This window comes from Oryza brachyantha, chromosome 10 (assembly GCF_000231095.2).
Source record: "Oryza brachyantha chromosome 10, ObraRS2, whole genome shotgun sequence".
Lineage (NCBI taxonomy): Eukaryota > Viridiplantae > Streptophyta > Magnoliopsida > Poales > Poaceae > Oryza > Oryza brachyantha.
Window position 1 is genome coordinate 5706437 of NC_023172.2, and position 15738 is coordinate 5722174.

Sequence of the window (15738 nt, forward strand, 5' to 3'; positions counted from 1 at the left end):
ACTCTTCATCTCTACTCTTTAAATCCTAACGGCCTAGGAGGACGACTTGTGTGTCCAATCATGTGGGAACCACATATAGCAATCCTAGCTGCTAGGTTTGGGGATGGCATGCTAAATTTAGCTATTGAGTAGTCATATTTAGCAATTTAGATCATATGACAAGTCAAATAGTTAGTATCCTAAATGACAAATTTTTAACATAATTATTGAAATTTGGTATGACAAGCTAAATATTTAGTCTCTTGAAGATGTTCTTATAATTGGTCGTTACAAACGCTTGAACAACTCGGGAATAAGATGATGGATTGACCTGCTCCTCTTCATTCCTTCAAAGCACAAGCTTAATGAGAAAAAACGAACATGCGATGATCAGATGACAGATCAGTTTCACCCTAGAACACAAAATGTTCATTTATTGGTACTGTTCTCTTGGCTAATGAATTGTTTGGAGTTTGGCTAGTTGTATCGGTACCAGTGACCCTCTTATATTCCTATCCTTACTTTTCTGCGGCATCTATATTTACAAAAATTTAACACCCACAAAATGTAACACAGGTGTCAAATTACAATAGAATTTGTTATGGTACACCACAAGCAGGCTAGAATCTATTGCTGTCACTTTTGCTTTTGGAAAGAAAGAAAGAAAGGTTCTGCAGAGACGTACATTCCGAAAGCTGAGATGAAGTATTTCTCATCCACTCCTACAGTAAGACCTGAGCACACAGCAATTGGAGAATCTGCTTTGGCTGCCTATATAAACCCAATGCTGGTGAAGCGAGGAGTCAAAAGAAGAGTAGAAATAGAGGTGCTTCTAGCACAAAACAGAGCTTCCTCTCCACTGCTAGAACAACAAATGGGTGAAGTAAGTGCTGCTTGGTTTTCGAAACTGGCAAATTTTGATGTGTTGATACTTGGTCAATATGCCACCTTTATATAACTAGGCCTTGTTTCATCATAAAATTCATACCTAAACTGAGCATTACTACTAGTATATCATGCTGCTTCACATGTTCATTTCAACTAAAATTCTCCATGTTCGCTAAATAATGATAATGGTAAATATAATATCGACTAAAACATGCTTCATTGTTGGTTCCACAGGAACAAAAGGAGCCTGTGAAAGAAGAGCAGGCTGAGAAAAAGGAGGCAGCAGAGGAGAAGAAACCAGATGAACCTCAAGAAATCATATTCAGAGTTGACATGCACTGCGAAGGATGCGCAAAGAAAGTCGAGAAATCCCTCCTGAGGTTTGAAGGTTAGTGGCATTTCAAACCGTCTCCAAACAGTAGTGTCCTGCTTGCATGTGCACCTCCAGTGCTCAAAGATAGCATCCTAACCATTGTCCTTCTAACAAAACAAAACTCAAAACCAGGAGTTGAAAATGTGAAGGCTGACAGTCGATCAAAGACAGTTGTGGTAAAGAGCCGGACCACAGATCCAGCCAAGCTTTGTGAGAGGGTTCAGAGGAAGACAAAGAGAAGGGTTGAGCTCATCTCCCCTCTTCCTCCGCCTCCTGAAGAGGAGAAGAAAGAGGAAGCTCCACCGCCCCCTCCAGAAGAAAATAAAGAGGAGGTACACATGGACCTTGCAATCATCCAACCGCCACTGCTCACATTTTGAAATGTGCAACGTAGAAACTAGTACAATGTTACTTGCCAGTTGTCAGTATGAGTACATGGCATCTTTACTGATTATTAGTCATCAAATTTCGTAGCCTGTCAGTCAAAAATTTCGTTGGCACGATTCAATCTAATTTTGCAGCCACCGAAGACAGTAACTGTTATCCTGAAGGTCCAGATGCACTGCGACGCTTGTGCGCAGCTTCTGCAAACGCGTATAAGCAAGATAGAAGGTATTGTTGTCTTCCGGACCACTTAAATCTTTACTTGCCAGACACAATATGTATGCTTTGTTTCTAAGCAAAACACTTGTCCCAAATAAAGTGCAAGGTTGTTTAGTCTATGGAATATTCTGTAGCTCAGTGAAACACTTTAAGTCCTTAACTAAAAAGAAGAAGTGAAACACTGCAGCTCATAACAAGGCCTTAGAGTAAATGCATACTTTGTAAATAGTATTTAACAGCACAACAATAAGTAACCCAAAATTTTCATCCAAGCAGGTGTAGAATCTGTGGAGATAGATCTCCCTAACGACCAGGTGATCGTCAAAGGCGTCATGGACCAGGCCGTGCTCATCGACAGCATCCAGCGGAAGACACGGAGGCCAGCAGTAGTCATCGTCGAAGAGGAGAAGCAGGCGGAGGAGGATCAAAAGAAGCCAGAGGAGGAAGCGCAGAAGGCGGCAGAGGTGGAGAAGAAGGCCGATGGCATCAACGAGGTCAAGAGGTATGACTTCTGGCCGCCCGTGCAGTACCACGCTGAGTACGTCTACCCGTACCTGCCGCCGCCGCCGCTGCAGCACGGCTACCCATACCCACCGCCGGTGCTGGCGTCGGAGGAGTTCAGTGACGAGAACCCGAACGCTTGCACCATCCTTTGATGGCGCCCATTCTGTACGTTGGGGAGGTCAATACGCAGACGTTCTGAGCAATCGTAGAGTTCGTCTTATTAACTAGTACTAATAGGGATTATGTAACTAGATGCAGTTGTGTACTTGTGTCCTGTGTAAGCTGTGTTGGTGTGCTTCACTGTACTGAATCCGAGTCTGTACCAGTACTGTGTACTATACCCTGCGTAGTGCGTATTATTTTTGTAGCTGCACCACGCATGGCGATAACAGTATTATCGTTTGATTAGACCCCTTTTAAATCTATTTGACATCTTTTACATATATTTGGAATAATCACCATTACGTCACTTTGAGCATCCTTAACCACACGTACTACAGCTTAAAATTTAGCAAACCTTACAAAAAACGTTGCTGGCCTATTATATCACACTCCACTCAAGGCCGGTACAGAGACTTGTATCCCAGCTCTTATGCTCCCTATATGTGGACAGACCAATACAATTTCTCTAAGTCTAACGACCTTTGCTCCCAAGGGAACATTGATCTATTAGTATTATAGTCAATATATGGCAATCACGAACTTTTAATGACAGCATTTGTAGGGATATGGGTAGGCTACAATAGCATAAAATCAAATTTTCTACCACATGAATCAGGAACCATGCAAGTAGTAGATCATAGATCATTACCACACAACACGTTGTGCAGCAGAAGAAGTTACTAAATAGCCGAAGTAGTGTCAACGATTTGATGCATGCCGATATAGACGAAGAAGTTGATTGTTGCAGCTCGATATTCTCTTCCACGTACATGCACATCACGACACACATTTGTCGATCAACACCGTGATCTGGTAGTGCCTCTTCTAGTATCCACACATACATCAAAGGAACATTGTGCGTGGATGTGCTAGCGTCCATGCATAGCTAGGGTTGTGGCTCGAGAGGACTGGAGGACGGATAGGGTTTTTCTCACCCGAACTAGCCTCCTCGCCCCTGTATATATAAAACACGAAACCAGGCTTCCAAGGCCCATACGAGTTCTATCCAAATCCCTATCCGAATTGAACCTGTACTGCATCAGTATCCAACACCTATATTCCAACCCATTAATTGTACGAAAACTTCTTTTCAGTCCACGTGTCAACAACGACTCCTAGCAGAACATATTGACCCGTCAAGTACCCATAAAGATCACATCGGCTAAACCTATAGTGTATCTATGCATTAATCGCTTTGTCATCCTTGTAGTAACTCAATCATTCTCTCGATCATGTACTAGATTACTTAACTTCTGATTGATCGCTCAAGCACCTTTGGCATGGTCATGCACTTCCATAATCCATCACTAGCATTGGGTCTGCCATCTTTGACAGGCCAATATCCTTATCAGTGTCGGGAAAGGCCACCGTCAGTATGAAGATGCCACAGATGTATGAAGTTATCTCAATCAAGTATTTGGCTGTCCCAGATGACAGTTATCTCAATCGGGCAGAAGCCCAGGCCCGTCACGGATGGTGACATCTCTGAGAAATGCCCACCACCGATAAGTCGAATAACCAAAAAATAAAATCCATTTTTGGGGCTAGCCTCAGGCCTTTGCTAGCCATTCCCGCTGCAACAATGACAACGTAGATATATACATTTCCCTTCCCAGCACCAATATAAGTATTAGCATTTCGAACATCAAACATTGAGCATTCACATATGCCATCACAGACATTTGAAGATTAAAATTACACATAAAGTTACACATCTTTGCATACACCCAACGTGACAAGTTAAGAATGAAAATATGGCAACAAAAGAGACATTCAGTTTGTACTAAACCAAAGAAATCAGCCATGCACGGGAAATTACAAGTACAAGTCCGAACAGGCATGTACCATAAACCATTGATCATAGCAATTGAAAGTCAGGCACATAATTTGGGTTCCAATCACATCGAGCGAAGTACTTGTCACGAATGCCACTAACCCTCATGAAATTATGCTATGCACAGCAGGCAACAATAATATGGCTTTGCTTGTGAGGTGCGTAGTTTGAGATCTTATTCAACATCTGCCACTTCATTTTCAGGACGCCAAACGACCTTTATAATCCTTTCTGGACTTAGCAATCCCCACTCTTGCTCTACTTCTTTCTCCAAGCCCCTCGCAATCCCTCGCGTGCAATTCTTTGCCTCCATCTCTCCTCTAGATAGCCATGGTCACTGGAGTTCATTTCCACCTCGCGTCAAGGGTTTCGCCGCCGCTCAGACACCCGCCATTCCATGGCTTTATCAAGTGTTTCCCTGCCGGCGGCTGATGCCCCTTACGAGATTCCTGAGGTAATCCTCTTCCCTTTCCCTTTACTTACACCACATTTTGATTTCCACTTGCATATGCCTTGTTTCCTTGCTTTTCGATTACCTAGGGTTTATTGTTTCTTTCCCGCTCTCTGATGGTTTTCAATCCGTTAGCCGATCATTTTAATGTCTATATCGGCATGTTTGTCTCCTTACTGCAACGTATTCATGATAGCCCCTTCTTTTTTTTATTCCTTGTCCCAACAACCGGAAATCCGTTATTCCTTGTCCCAACAACCCCTTTTACTTCCCTAGACCCATAGGGAACCCAGACTCTACTGAAATTATTTGCTCAGAAGCCATCCGCATCCCCTTCAAGAATGCCAAGCTAAACACATCGGACTGGACCCAATCCTTTAGATCATTCCCCACTTCCCTATCAGGATGGAGGAACTGGCATGACAAGGTTTACAAGGCCAATGGGACCCAGTGGGAAGAACTAGACATAAGGCACTGCATCGGCACCTCTCTGTCGGAAATGGAAAAAGACGAAGCTCTCTTGTCCAGTGCATCCTATTTCTGGTCCGATGCTCTTAATGGATTTTTTTGGACACTAGCCGATGACCCCAACCCTGATGGATCTGGTGATGCTTACCGGCCTCAACATCACAGGCACCGTCAACCCCTGCAAGATGAGGAATAATTTCCAGCATTGGCTGCAGACAAAAGGGGCTGGCGGATGGAGCAAGTATATTGACAGCCACCGGAAGACAGATGGACCGGTTGAGCACAGAGAGCACATGCGCGGGGAGGTAGAGGAGGATGGAGGGAGGGGGACAGGCAGAGGAAGGAGAGAATGGGCTCAGCGGCGGCGGCAAGCGCGGTGAGTCGGCTATGTCGGGGCAATGACGACGCGACGACCGGCGGCAAGGTCGAGCGTGAGGGAGAGGTGAAGGGTGGCGAGGCCGAGGCGAGGAAGGGGGTGTAGGCAGCGGCGTTGGCCGAACGGCGTAACGACGGCTAAGGAGGAGGAGCGACGAGGGCGAGCCACGGCGGCGAGGCGACATCCCAAGGCGGCGACGGCGTCGGGAAGACGACGACGGCGCACGATGGGTGGTGTGGAGATGAGCGGTGCTTGGCAGAGATCGGCGTCCGGCGACGGGGACGGCGCGGAGTGGCGGTGAGGGGTCAACGAAGAGAGGTGAAAGATGGCAGTGCGGCGACGGCGTCGGCACGGCGCAAGAAATGCACTGCCGCGAGCAACACGGCGGTGGTGTTTGGCGGTGCGGCACACGGCTGGGAGTGGTGGCGACGCGACGAGCGGCAGCAGCGCACAGCGCGATGCGACGACAACACAACATGGGTGGCGGCAGGAACGCGCGGCGACTCGTGCGGACGGCGCTAAGCGGGAACCGGCGGCGACAGGAGCGCGCACACGGGACGAGCGGCCAAAGGCGTCCCGGCACGGCTTGTGGTGGTGACAGGGCTCGCACGGCCACGACACAACAACGGCCACGGCGGCGGCAGTGACGACGTGAGTTGACAGCGCGGTGCGGGTGGCGGTAATGCAGCAGTGCTCAACAGTGGGAGACGCGCGCGACGGCGACATGGGGCATTAAAAGGGGAGGCGGCGCTACCGGCGCGGGCGGCGGTTGGTGCGACACGGAGGTGGCGGGTCGGCGGGTGCATAAGCGATCAGCGTGGGCGGCAGGTGCGGGGATGGTCGTTGGCGCGGGCGGACGGCGCGCGGCGGCCGAAGGAATCGAGCGGCCGTTGCGTGCGGGGGAGGCAGAGTAGGGAAGTGGCGCTACCTGCTGGGGGAGGGGGATGACAGGTGGGGCCTCGGGTCACACCTATCGGGGAGAGAGAGGGGAAACCAGGGGGGACGTGAAGTAGACTTTCGCGAGGGGGAAGGAATAAGGCTAGCGGCCCAAGGGAGGGAAGAGGAAGCTAGGGGAGGACCGAGCGGCTGGGCGGCTGGGCCGTGGCCTTTGGGCCGGCCCTGTGCGGGGGAGAGGGAAGGAGGGAGAAGAAGTGGGCCGAAGGAGACAATGGGGACTTTGAGCGTGGTTGGGCCGCGGCTCGGGTAATTGCAAATAGAACGCGCCTTCGCACGACAGAACCAAAACATGCACGAATCAGAGATTCGTACGACAAATCAGATCTGAAACACGAAACCTGAACTGTTAGCGGAACAACGACGGGAGTTAACAACCCGTTAAATTGAGATTTAACAATTCGCTAAACTAGAAACTAAACGATTTTAAAGTAAAATCAATCTACGTGTACGAAATTAAAGTTTGCACTGTAGATCAATCTCACGTTAGCTACTTAGATTAGAAAATCTAAGTAATTAAACAGTAGATCAAAAATAGATTGATTCACGTGAGTAAAACGTACGCGAACCTGAGATTTGGTGGAGAGATCAGCGACGGATCGCGGCTATTCCTCGATGTTCAGCTAGGAAACCTAAACAATTAAACGGTAGATGAATTTAGATTGATTTGCTAGAATAAAATATATGCGAACATGAGATTCGGTGGAGAGATTTGGCGAATGGCTTCTGCGAATAGGGAGCAGCAGGGCTGCCGGCGGCTTGGTGGTAGGACAGGGGCGACAAGAGGCGGCTCGAGGTGCATGGGAGAGAGAGACGGGGAAACAAAGCAAGGCTCTAAGGCGGTATTTATAGAGATAAGGAATAGATAAAGTTATCCATCTCCTATTAAAAAGGAATAGATAAAGTTTTAAAGGGATAAGGAATAGGGACTAATAGATTGGAATTTGTTTTTGTGTGGGGGGAGTTGGTGTGGTTCACGGTTGGGAAGGGGAAGAGGACGTGCGTACACAGGGAGAGGTGGGAGGTGTGTGCGACCAGGAGAGGGAGAGAGGGTAATTCGGCCAGGAAAGAGGAAAAAAAAGGAAAAAGGGGGAAAAGGGAGAAAGGAGGGAAAAAGGAAAAAAGGAAGGAGGAAGAAAAAAGAAATTGTCTCTAATTTTGCCGATTTTTATTAAGTTTATTTGAGCAAATTTTATTGACTGTGATTCTTGCTTAAATCCTGTTAATAATTTAAAACACTTTTTAGGACATCTTAGAACATCCAAAAAGCTTCCAATTAATTTAAATTAAATTTATACACAGGGTTTTTTCCTGAACTTTAATTAACAAATTATTTTTAATGCATTATTTAATTCTTTCTTGGCTAGGGTAAAACTCAGGGCGTGACACCAAGCCGTGACCAGGCACCTCCCCACCTCCTCTCTCACATAAAACTAATTCCAATTAATTAGGACTCTATTTCTTATCCCTTTGAAACTTTATCTATTCCTTTTTAATAGGAGATGGAATCCAAGTATGATTTCTAGCTCTCTCCTATAAATAGACCCCCAAGCCCCACTTTTCCCCTTTCCTTTTTCAGTCGTGCTGCGCCCATGCCGTTTCTCTGCCGAGCAGTCGCCTGTTCAGCCATAGCCGTACTGCTCCCCTGCTGCTCCCTGTTCACAGCAGCAGTCCGTCGCCAATTTCTCCACCGAATTTCAGGTTCGCATATATTTTGTTCTTGCGAATCAATCTAAATTCATCTATCGTTTAATTGTTTAGGTTTTCTAGCCGAACAACGTGGAATAGCAGCAATCGCTGATCTCTCCACCAAATCTCAGGTTCGCATACGTTTTACTCTTGCGAATCAATCTATTTTTGATCTACCGTGTAATTGCTTAGATTTTCTAATCCGTTAGCTTGCGTGAGATTGATCTACAGTGCGGAGTTTAATTTCGTACGTAGATTGGTTTTACGTTAAAGTCGTTTAGTTTCCAATTTAGCGAGCCGTTAAATCTCGATTTAACGGGTCGTTCGATCTGTTGTTGATCCACTAACAGTTCATAGGTTCGCGTTTTAGTTCTGATTCGTCGCACGAATCTTTCATTCGTGCATGATTTGGTTCTATTATGCGAATAGTTGTGCTGTTCGCAAATTTTCCGAGCACCGGCCCAACCTACACTCGAAGTCCCCATCGCCTCTCCCGGCCTAGCTCTCCCATCCGGCCCAGCCCACTCCTCCTTCTCCCTCCCTTCGGCCTCGTTCCCTCACCCATGTGGACCGGTCCACCCGAGCCCGCTCACTCCCGCATCCCTCCTCTCTCTTCCCTCCCGCTCCGGGCCGAGCCAAGTTTTGGCCCGATCTATGCCCGAAGTCTGTCTCATATCTCGCCTCCACCTCCGCCCGTCCCTCGCTGCGTCGCCGCCTCGCCGCTACGCCGCTGCCTCTGCTCGTGCCCACGCTCCACGCGTCGTCACCGTGTTCATTCGCACCACCTGCCTCTCTCGCGCCGCCGTCGTCGGTCGTGCGCTGCCTCTCCTCGCACCGTCTCCCCCTTCCCGTCTCGCTGCGCCGTGCGCCGCTCACCGCGCCGGCCCTGCCCTCGCCGTGGCTGCCGCCTCATCCGTGCCCGCAATCTCTGCTCCGCTAATTGCGCTGCAGCCAATCTCGTCGCCAATCCCACACCGCTCTGCCTCGCGACCGCCTCGTCACACCAGCGCCATGTCAGCGTGTCCGCTCGACTGCGCCATGCACGCCGCCTCCTGCAAACACCGCGACCCGCACCGGTGCAACGTCCACCGCCGCATTTCCACGCATAGCCGCCGCACCCGCTTGCACCGCCGCCTCCCTCGCGCCGCCCACAACGGCCGCCGTGTAACCGCCCTGGTCGCAACGCGCACCGCCACGGTCAACCGCCTCCGGTCCTTCCTAGCGCGGCGTCCCAGCCACCGAGCTAACCGCCTATCCGCCCAAAGCGCGTTGCCGTCGTGCTATCCTCCCCCTTTAAAACTCCGGGAGCGCTGCCGCTGCTCCCCCTTTGCGCCACCGTTCCCCACCTCCGCCTCTCATGCTGGCCCTTCGCCGCCGCCGCCGGACGCCATCCCCTCCGTCGTCTCACGTCGCGATGGCCATCACCGCCGCGCCGCCCTCGGGTCGCCGCCGCTTCGCGTCATCGGCACTGTCGCGCCATCCCCGGTGAGCTCCCGCTCTCCTTTCCGTTGGTCCTCCTTTTCTTCTCCATCCCGGCTGCCGCCGCGCGCCGCCACAAGCGCACGTGTGCCATCGTCGTTCCACCACCGGTCGCCACTCGGCGTTGATGCCGCGCCGCGCGACTTCCCACCGTCGTAGTGCTGACGCCGCCATTACCCTGACTTCCCCCACCCTGCATCCGTTGCCCACCGTCCTGCCGCTCGGCCAATGGCACCGCCACCTATCCCGCCGCTCCGAGCCGCGCAACCGCGTCGCCACCTCCGCTTCCTCCACGCCGGTAAGCCGCCGCCATTCTCGTCGCCGGTGAGCCGCCGCCACCTTTTCTCCCCCTCTTTCTTCCCTTCCGGGCGCCACTGCCAAGTCGACGCCGCCGCCACGCGCATGCGCGCTCCAGTCGTCGTCGCCACCCCTCCGCCTGGCACCACCCTCGTCTCCACCAACCGCCGACCGGTGACCACCACTCTACCATCGCGTCGGTCACCGGCCGCAGCTGCCCGCGCCGCAGCCCGCTCGACCAACGCCATCTCCCCTCCCCCTCTGTTGTCTCTCTCCAAATGACAGGCCCCGCCCATTAGCCCTCTCTCTCCTCAGACGTGTGGACCCCACCTGTCACTCTCTCCCCCCTCATACGAACTGTGGGCCCCACCTGATAGCCTCCCCTCTCACTTTCTTTCTCTCTCCCCTCGCGGGTCCCGTGAGTCAGCCTCCTCCCTCTCTCATTCTCTATCCCCGTGGGGCTCCATTGTCAGTACCTCTTCTCTGCCTTGTTTCTCTGCCATGTGGACCCCACCTATCAGCACACTCCCTCTTTCTCATGATGAATTTCCCCGATGTGGATTAATGACAACTAAAATATTGCTTATGGTGGGCTGTGGGTGCATGGTTTTGAGAGTCGTGCCCATGGCAATTAAGGACCGGTTCTCAGGAAACATTGGAAGTCTTACACGTACTAACCACAAGCCAGAGTGGGCAACGGTGAGACTTGTAGTCTAGCTTGTCCCTATCCAACGTACCCAGACAAGGCTGGCCGTGATGGAGTATGGATGGGAATCATGGTGTAACGAAGGTCTATGCTGCTTCCGAATTCACCTAGGCACAAGAGGGGGCTGCCCGACTTGGTGTAAAGGAGGGGGCAAAACCTGAAGTGTGGTGCAATTGTCTAGGGAGGGTTAGGTGAAAAGTCTTATCGTGATTTCTGTACTGAGGTATCGTGGTGATACATTGGGGAATGGTAACATGCAGGCTTGGGAGCCATGTCCCGTGGGTAAAGTTGTACACCTCTGCAGAGTAAAACGATTCGAATAGCCGTGCCCACGGTTATGGGACGAACTGATAGACTCACTGGGATTATTTGAACCATTAATAACTTGATTAATTTGGAACTGGTTTGACCCTTGCAATGTGGTGTAACATTGGTAGTGGTTTGGGTTTGTCGCAACGCGGTTTAATGCTGGATAGAGGGTTGACCCTGTTGTAGTGTGGTGTAATGCTGGACAGTGGTTTGGGCCTGTTGCAACATGGTGTAACGTTAGACAGTGGATGATTATTTTAAATGTTATTTTACTTTTATTTCAATCTATTTTCTTTACAGTTTTGCTAAATTATTACCGCTTTTGTGAAAGTTAACCTTAGCCTATCCTTGTTATCCTATTGCAGTCATTATTCTCCCTCTCTTGTGTCACACCCGGAGTTTTATCCCAAGCCTAATTCGTAAAAGAAATACGTAAATAATAATTGGCTTAATTAACTCAGACAATCTCCCTAAAGAAATTAATTTAATTAAATCGAGGTTCCGAATCGATTAACAGGATTTAAAATTAAATTGCAGAAGTACAAAATTTTGCCCAAAAATTAATTTAAAATTTAACAAAAGTGGGGCTTTCATTTTTCCCTCCTTTTTCTTTCTTTTTCCCTTCCTCTCCAAATTGGGCCGAAGTCCAATTTTCCTCCTCTTTCTTTTTCTTTTTCCCTTCTCCCTTCCCGGGCCCGCCTAGCCGAGCCGGCCCATCTCCCCTTCCTCCAGGCCAGCCCAGCCGAGCCAGTCTCTCCCTCCCCCGCCGCGCGCCTCCCCTTCCCCCTCCGCCTGGGCTGCTCGTCCCAGCACGCCCGCGCTCGCGCCGCGCAAGTCTGCGCCGCCTCCCCCGCCGTGTCCGAGCCGGACATCGCCGCCGCCGCTGCAACCGCCGCGCCCACAACACCCGCCACCGGATCCGTCGTCGTGGCCGACTCGGTCCCCAACCACCTCGCCGCCCTAACTGCGCCACCCTCCCCTATAAAGCCCCCTCGTCCGCGCGCCGCCGCCGCTTTTTCTTCAACCACCCGAGCCACCGCCGCGCCCGATCGATCTCGTGAGCAATCGCCGTTCTTGAGCGCCACCAGCCGTCACCGACCGTACCCGCTTGACGCCGTCTCACCGCCGCCCTCAAAGCCGCCGGTGAGCATCTACATCTCCTTCCCCTCCTCTTTTTCACTCCCGCCGCCGTCGCCGGACCACCGCGCTGTCGCCGGGCGTCACATGCTGTCTCCCGCTCGTCGCCGCCCCTCCGCCGGTCACCACCTTTGCCTCGCCGCCGTGGAAGTGGCACCGCCATCGTCGGCGCGCGCCGGTGCCCGCCACGCCACGCCGCCTTCTCCCCGGGCCGAAGCTACCCATCTCTTGCCCCCGCTCTCGACGCCGGTCACCGCCCTGTCGCCGTTGTCCGCGTCGCCCGCTGGCATGCGCCGCTCATCGCCGCCATCGCCACCGGCTACCGTCCCCGCCGCCGGATGCCGCCACCTTCCTCTGCTTGGCCGGCTCCATCTCCCTCCCCTCTCCGCCCCGAGTCACCGACTGGTGGTCCCCATCGGCCGGGTCTCCTCTTCCTCTCCCCTCCCTCTTTGGCCGGTGGGCCCAGCCAGTCAGCCGCCACCTCCCCTCTCCTCTATCTCCGGCCCCATCTGTCAGCCGCTGCCCTTCCCTTCCTCTCTCCTTCCCCGTGGTCCCACCTGTCATCCTCCCCTCGCCCCTCTCTCCCACCGACGGGTGGACCCCACCTGTCGGCGCACCCTCTCCCCTTCGTTGACGTCAGCGCCCCATTTAATTGCACAATAATTGATTTAGGACTTTTCTGTTTAGTTAAAAACGCATAAAACTTCTAAAATTCATATCTAATTCATCTAGTCTCCGTTTAGGCCCATTCAAATTTCACTAAATTCATTAAATTATCAAGAATCCATTAAAAATATTTTAATGTTTTAGTAGAGTTTGTGCTTGTTTTATTTATTTTTGTGCTTTGTCGCTTAGATTCGGACCCCGCCGAAGAGTCGGTTTGTTTTGAGATCGTCGCCGAATTTCCCCAGGGGCCAGAGCAAGGCAAGTGGCACTCATCTTTGATCATATTGAACCTATTATTACAAATTCCCCGCTTTATTTATGCAAATATGCATTGTTCTAATTAAAGTATTTACTGTATTTATTTTTCGGGTAATCCTTATTATTTTGCCGTTGTTTGCCCAACTTTATTCATGTTAGGCCAGGGGTAACTTGACTAGAGTTAGGCCTAGGTTAATGCTTAGCCGTGCTTAGATCAAGTAGCTCATGGGATCATTTAATAATCATGATTAGCTCCGAATAGCTGTAATAATGATTCATTTCCCGGTTCGGGTTAATGCCAACTAAAATATTGCTAATGGTGGGTCATGGGTGCTTGGTTTTGAGAGTCGCGCTCATGACAATTAAGGGCCGGTTCGCAGGAAACCCTGGAAGTTATTTCCGTGCTAACCAAAAGCCAGAATGGGCAACGGTGGGATTTGGAGTGTAATTTCGAACTATTCGACGTACCCAGGCAAGGGTGAGCGTGATGGAGTATGGATGAGAGTCGTGGTGTAACGATGGCCTATGCTACTTCCGGATTCACCTGGGCACAAGAGGGGGCAAAATCTGAAGTGTGGTGCGATTGAATAGGGAGGGTTATGCGACGGGTCCTATCATAGTTCCCTTTCCGTTATGCCATGGTGGTATGTCGGTGCACGTTCAAGTGTAGTGGGACTATGTCCTGTGGGTACAGTAGTACACCTCTGATCAGAGTAAATCTATTCGAATAGCCGTGCCCACGGTTGAGGGCGAGCTGCCAGCTTCACTTTGATTAGTTGAACCTTTAATGACCTGGGTAAACTGGCTTGCGCTTGGGACTACTGCAACGTGGTGTATCATTGAGTAGTGGTTGGGCCTGTCGCAACGTGGTGTAACGTTGGACAGTGTTGTGGTATTTTACAACTGTTATTCACTTATTCTTTAATTTATTTAATTACTTTTATTCAATTTAATCTCTGTTATTCATTTAAGTGCTGCTTTATTGCAACTAACCCTAAGCCTGTCCTTGATGATTCTTATGCATCATTTATTACCCTCTTCTCCGTGCTGCATGTTGAGTACGGTGGTTTGTACTCAGCCTTGCCCTATTTTCCCCCTCCAGAGTTAGAAGTTGAGTCCGATGGAGGTGACTCTCAGGAGTGAGCTGTTCTGTCGTCGAAGCTTTGCCTGTGGACTAGAGCCGTACCCGCTAGAGCTAGTCTAGTTTTCTTTCCGCTACATTTTCGTTAGAATAAGTGTTATTTTCAGTTGTTTCTAAGAACGATGGTTATGTAATCAACATTGTCTATTTGTATACCCTGGCTGGTCCTGGACAGGGATTTTATTACACAATTAAGTTCAGAAATTCGTGTGAGGAATTTCTGGGCGTGACATCTTGGGTGTTACTTGTTGAGTACAGTGGTTTGTACTCAGCCTTGCTTAATTTTTTCCCACCAGAGCAAATGCTAGAGCCTGTGTCAGACGGTTGTTCCCAAGGTTGAAGTGAGGTTCAGTCTTCCGTCGAGAATGCCTGTGGTGTGGAGCTGTCATCGCCAAGCTGAAGGTAGAGATTAGATGGTTTAGTTTGTTTTCTTTTTTCCCTGCATTTTGATAGATAATTGTTTTTATTTGTTTTTAAGTCGTGGAACTGTGTATTGATTTGTCATAGTGTGTACTCGGGCTGATTCCTAGACAAAGATTTAATACATGCTATTGTTCAGATATTTGGTGTAAATTTCTGGGCGTGACAAGTTGGTATTAGGGCGAATCTTGACCGTTGGATTAGCCAAATGGAAACCCTAGGAGCCCTTCTGTCATATGCATTAGGTTTTGCAAAATTTGAGTCGGTTGAAAAAAAGAGTCGTGTCTTTTGGTTTTAAAAATTTAGTCGAGCATACTTGCTTCTCTCTAGATGTGTGGCATCCCATCAACGTAACCTGTACCTGTATCAACTCTTTGCACGCTTCATAGTTGGTTCTGAGTATCTCATCTCGGTATTCGTATTCTCCATATAATTGCTTCATTACCAGATGCGAATCTCCCATGACTTCAACCACCTCAGCACCTATTTCTTTTAGCAGTTCTAATCCCTTGATCAATGCCTCGTACTCGGCCTGATTATTGGTCCGATCCGGCTTTATCCTGTAAGCAAACTCAAAGCATGCCCCCCGAGGCAAACTTATCATTAAGTCGATTCCACACCTGTGCCTGCACACAGATCCATCAAAGAATACAGTCGAGGGCACGACTTCCACGTAATCGGCCTCCTTATGGTGTTGTACTATGAAATCGGCCATAACCTGTCTCCTTACTGCCTTGGTGTCACGCCCAGAAATTTACACCAATTTCTGAGCAATAGCAAGTATTAAATCTCGGTCCAGGAATCAGCCCGAGTACACACAACGACAAATTAATACATAGTTCCATGAGTTAAAAAACAAATAAAAGCAATTGCCTATCGAAATGCAGCAGAAAAAGAAAACAAGATTAGAACCATCTAATCTTGAGCTTCAGCTAGCGAGGACAGCTCCACACCACATGCATTCTTGACGGTGGACTGAACCTCACTTCCACCTTCGGAACAACCTCCTTCTAACAAAGGCTCTGGCACCTTCTCTGGTGGGGG

At 49.9% G+C, this 15738-nt stretch overlaps 1 protein-coding gene across 1 annotated transcript; it reads left to right on the plus strand.

The window, feature by feature from the left end:
- Positions 1–765: 765 nt before the first annotated feature.
- On the plus strand, positions 766–2814 carry LOC102712848 (heavy metal-associated isoprenylated plant protein 7-like). The gene is made up of 5 exons (XM_006661619.3): positions 766–862; positions 1102–1255; positions 1373–1572; positions 1762–1852; positions 2120–2814. The coding sequence occupies exons 1-5, from the start codon at positions 854–856 to the stop codon at positions 2497–2499; spliced, it is 834 nt and encodes a 277-aa protein (XP_006661682.3). The 5' UTR covers positions 766–853; the 3' UTR covers positions 2500–2814.
- Positions 2815–15738: the final 12924 nt, after the last annotated feature.

Excerpts from the sequence above, each read along its gene's own strand:
- LOC102712848 (XM_006661619.3), top strand. Across the intron at positions 1,256-1,372 it reads ATCCCTCCTGAGGTTTGAAG|GAGTTGAAAATGTGAAGGCT; the intron begins GTTAGTGGCATT and ends ACTCAAAACCAG. Across the intron at positions 1,573-1,761 it reads CAGAAGAAAATAAAGAGGAG|CCACCGAAGACAGTAACTGT; the intron begins GTACACATGGAC and ends CTAATTTTGCAG.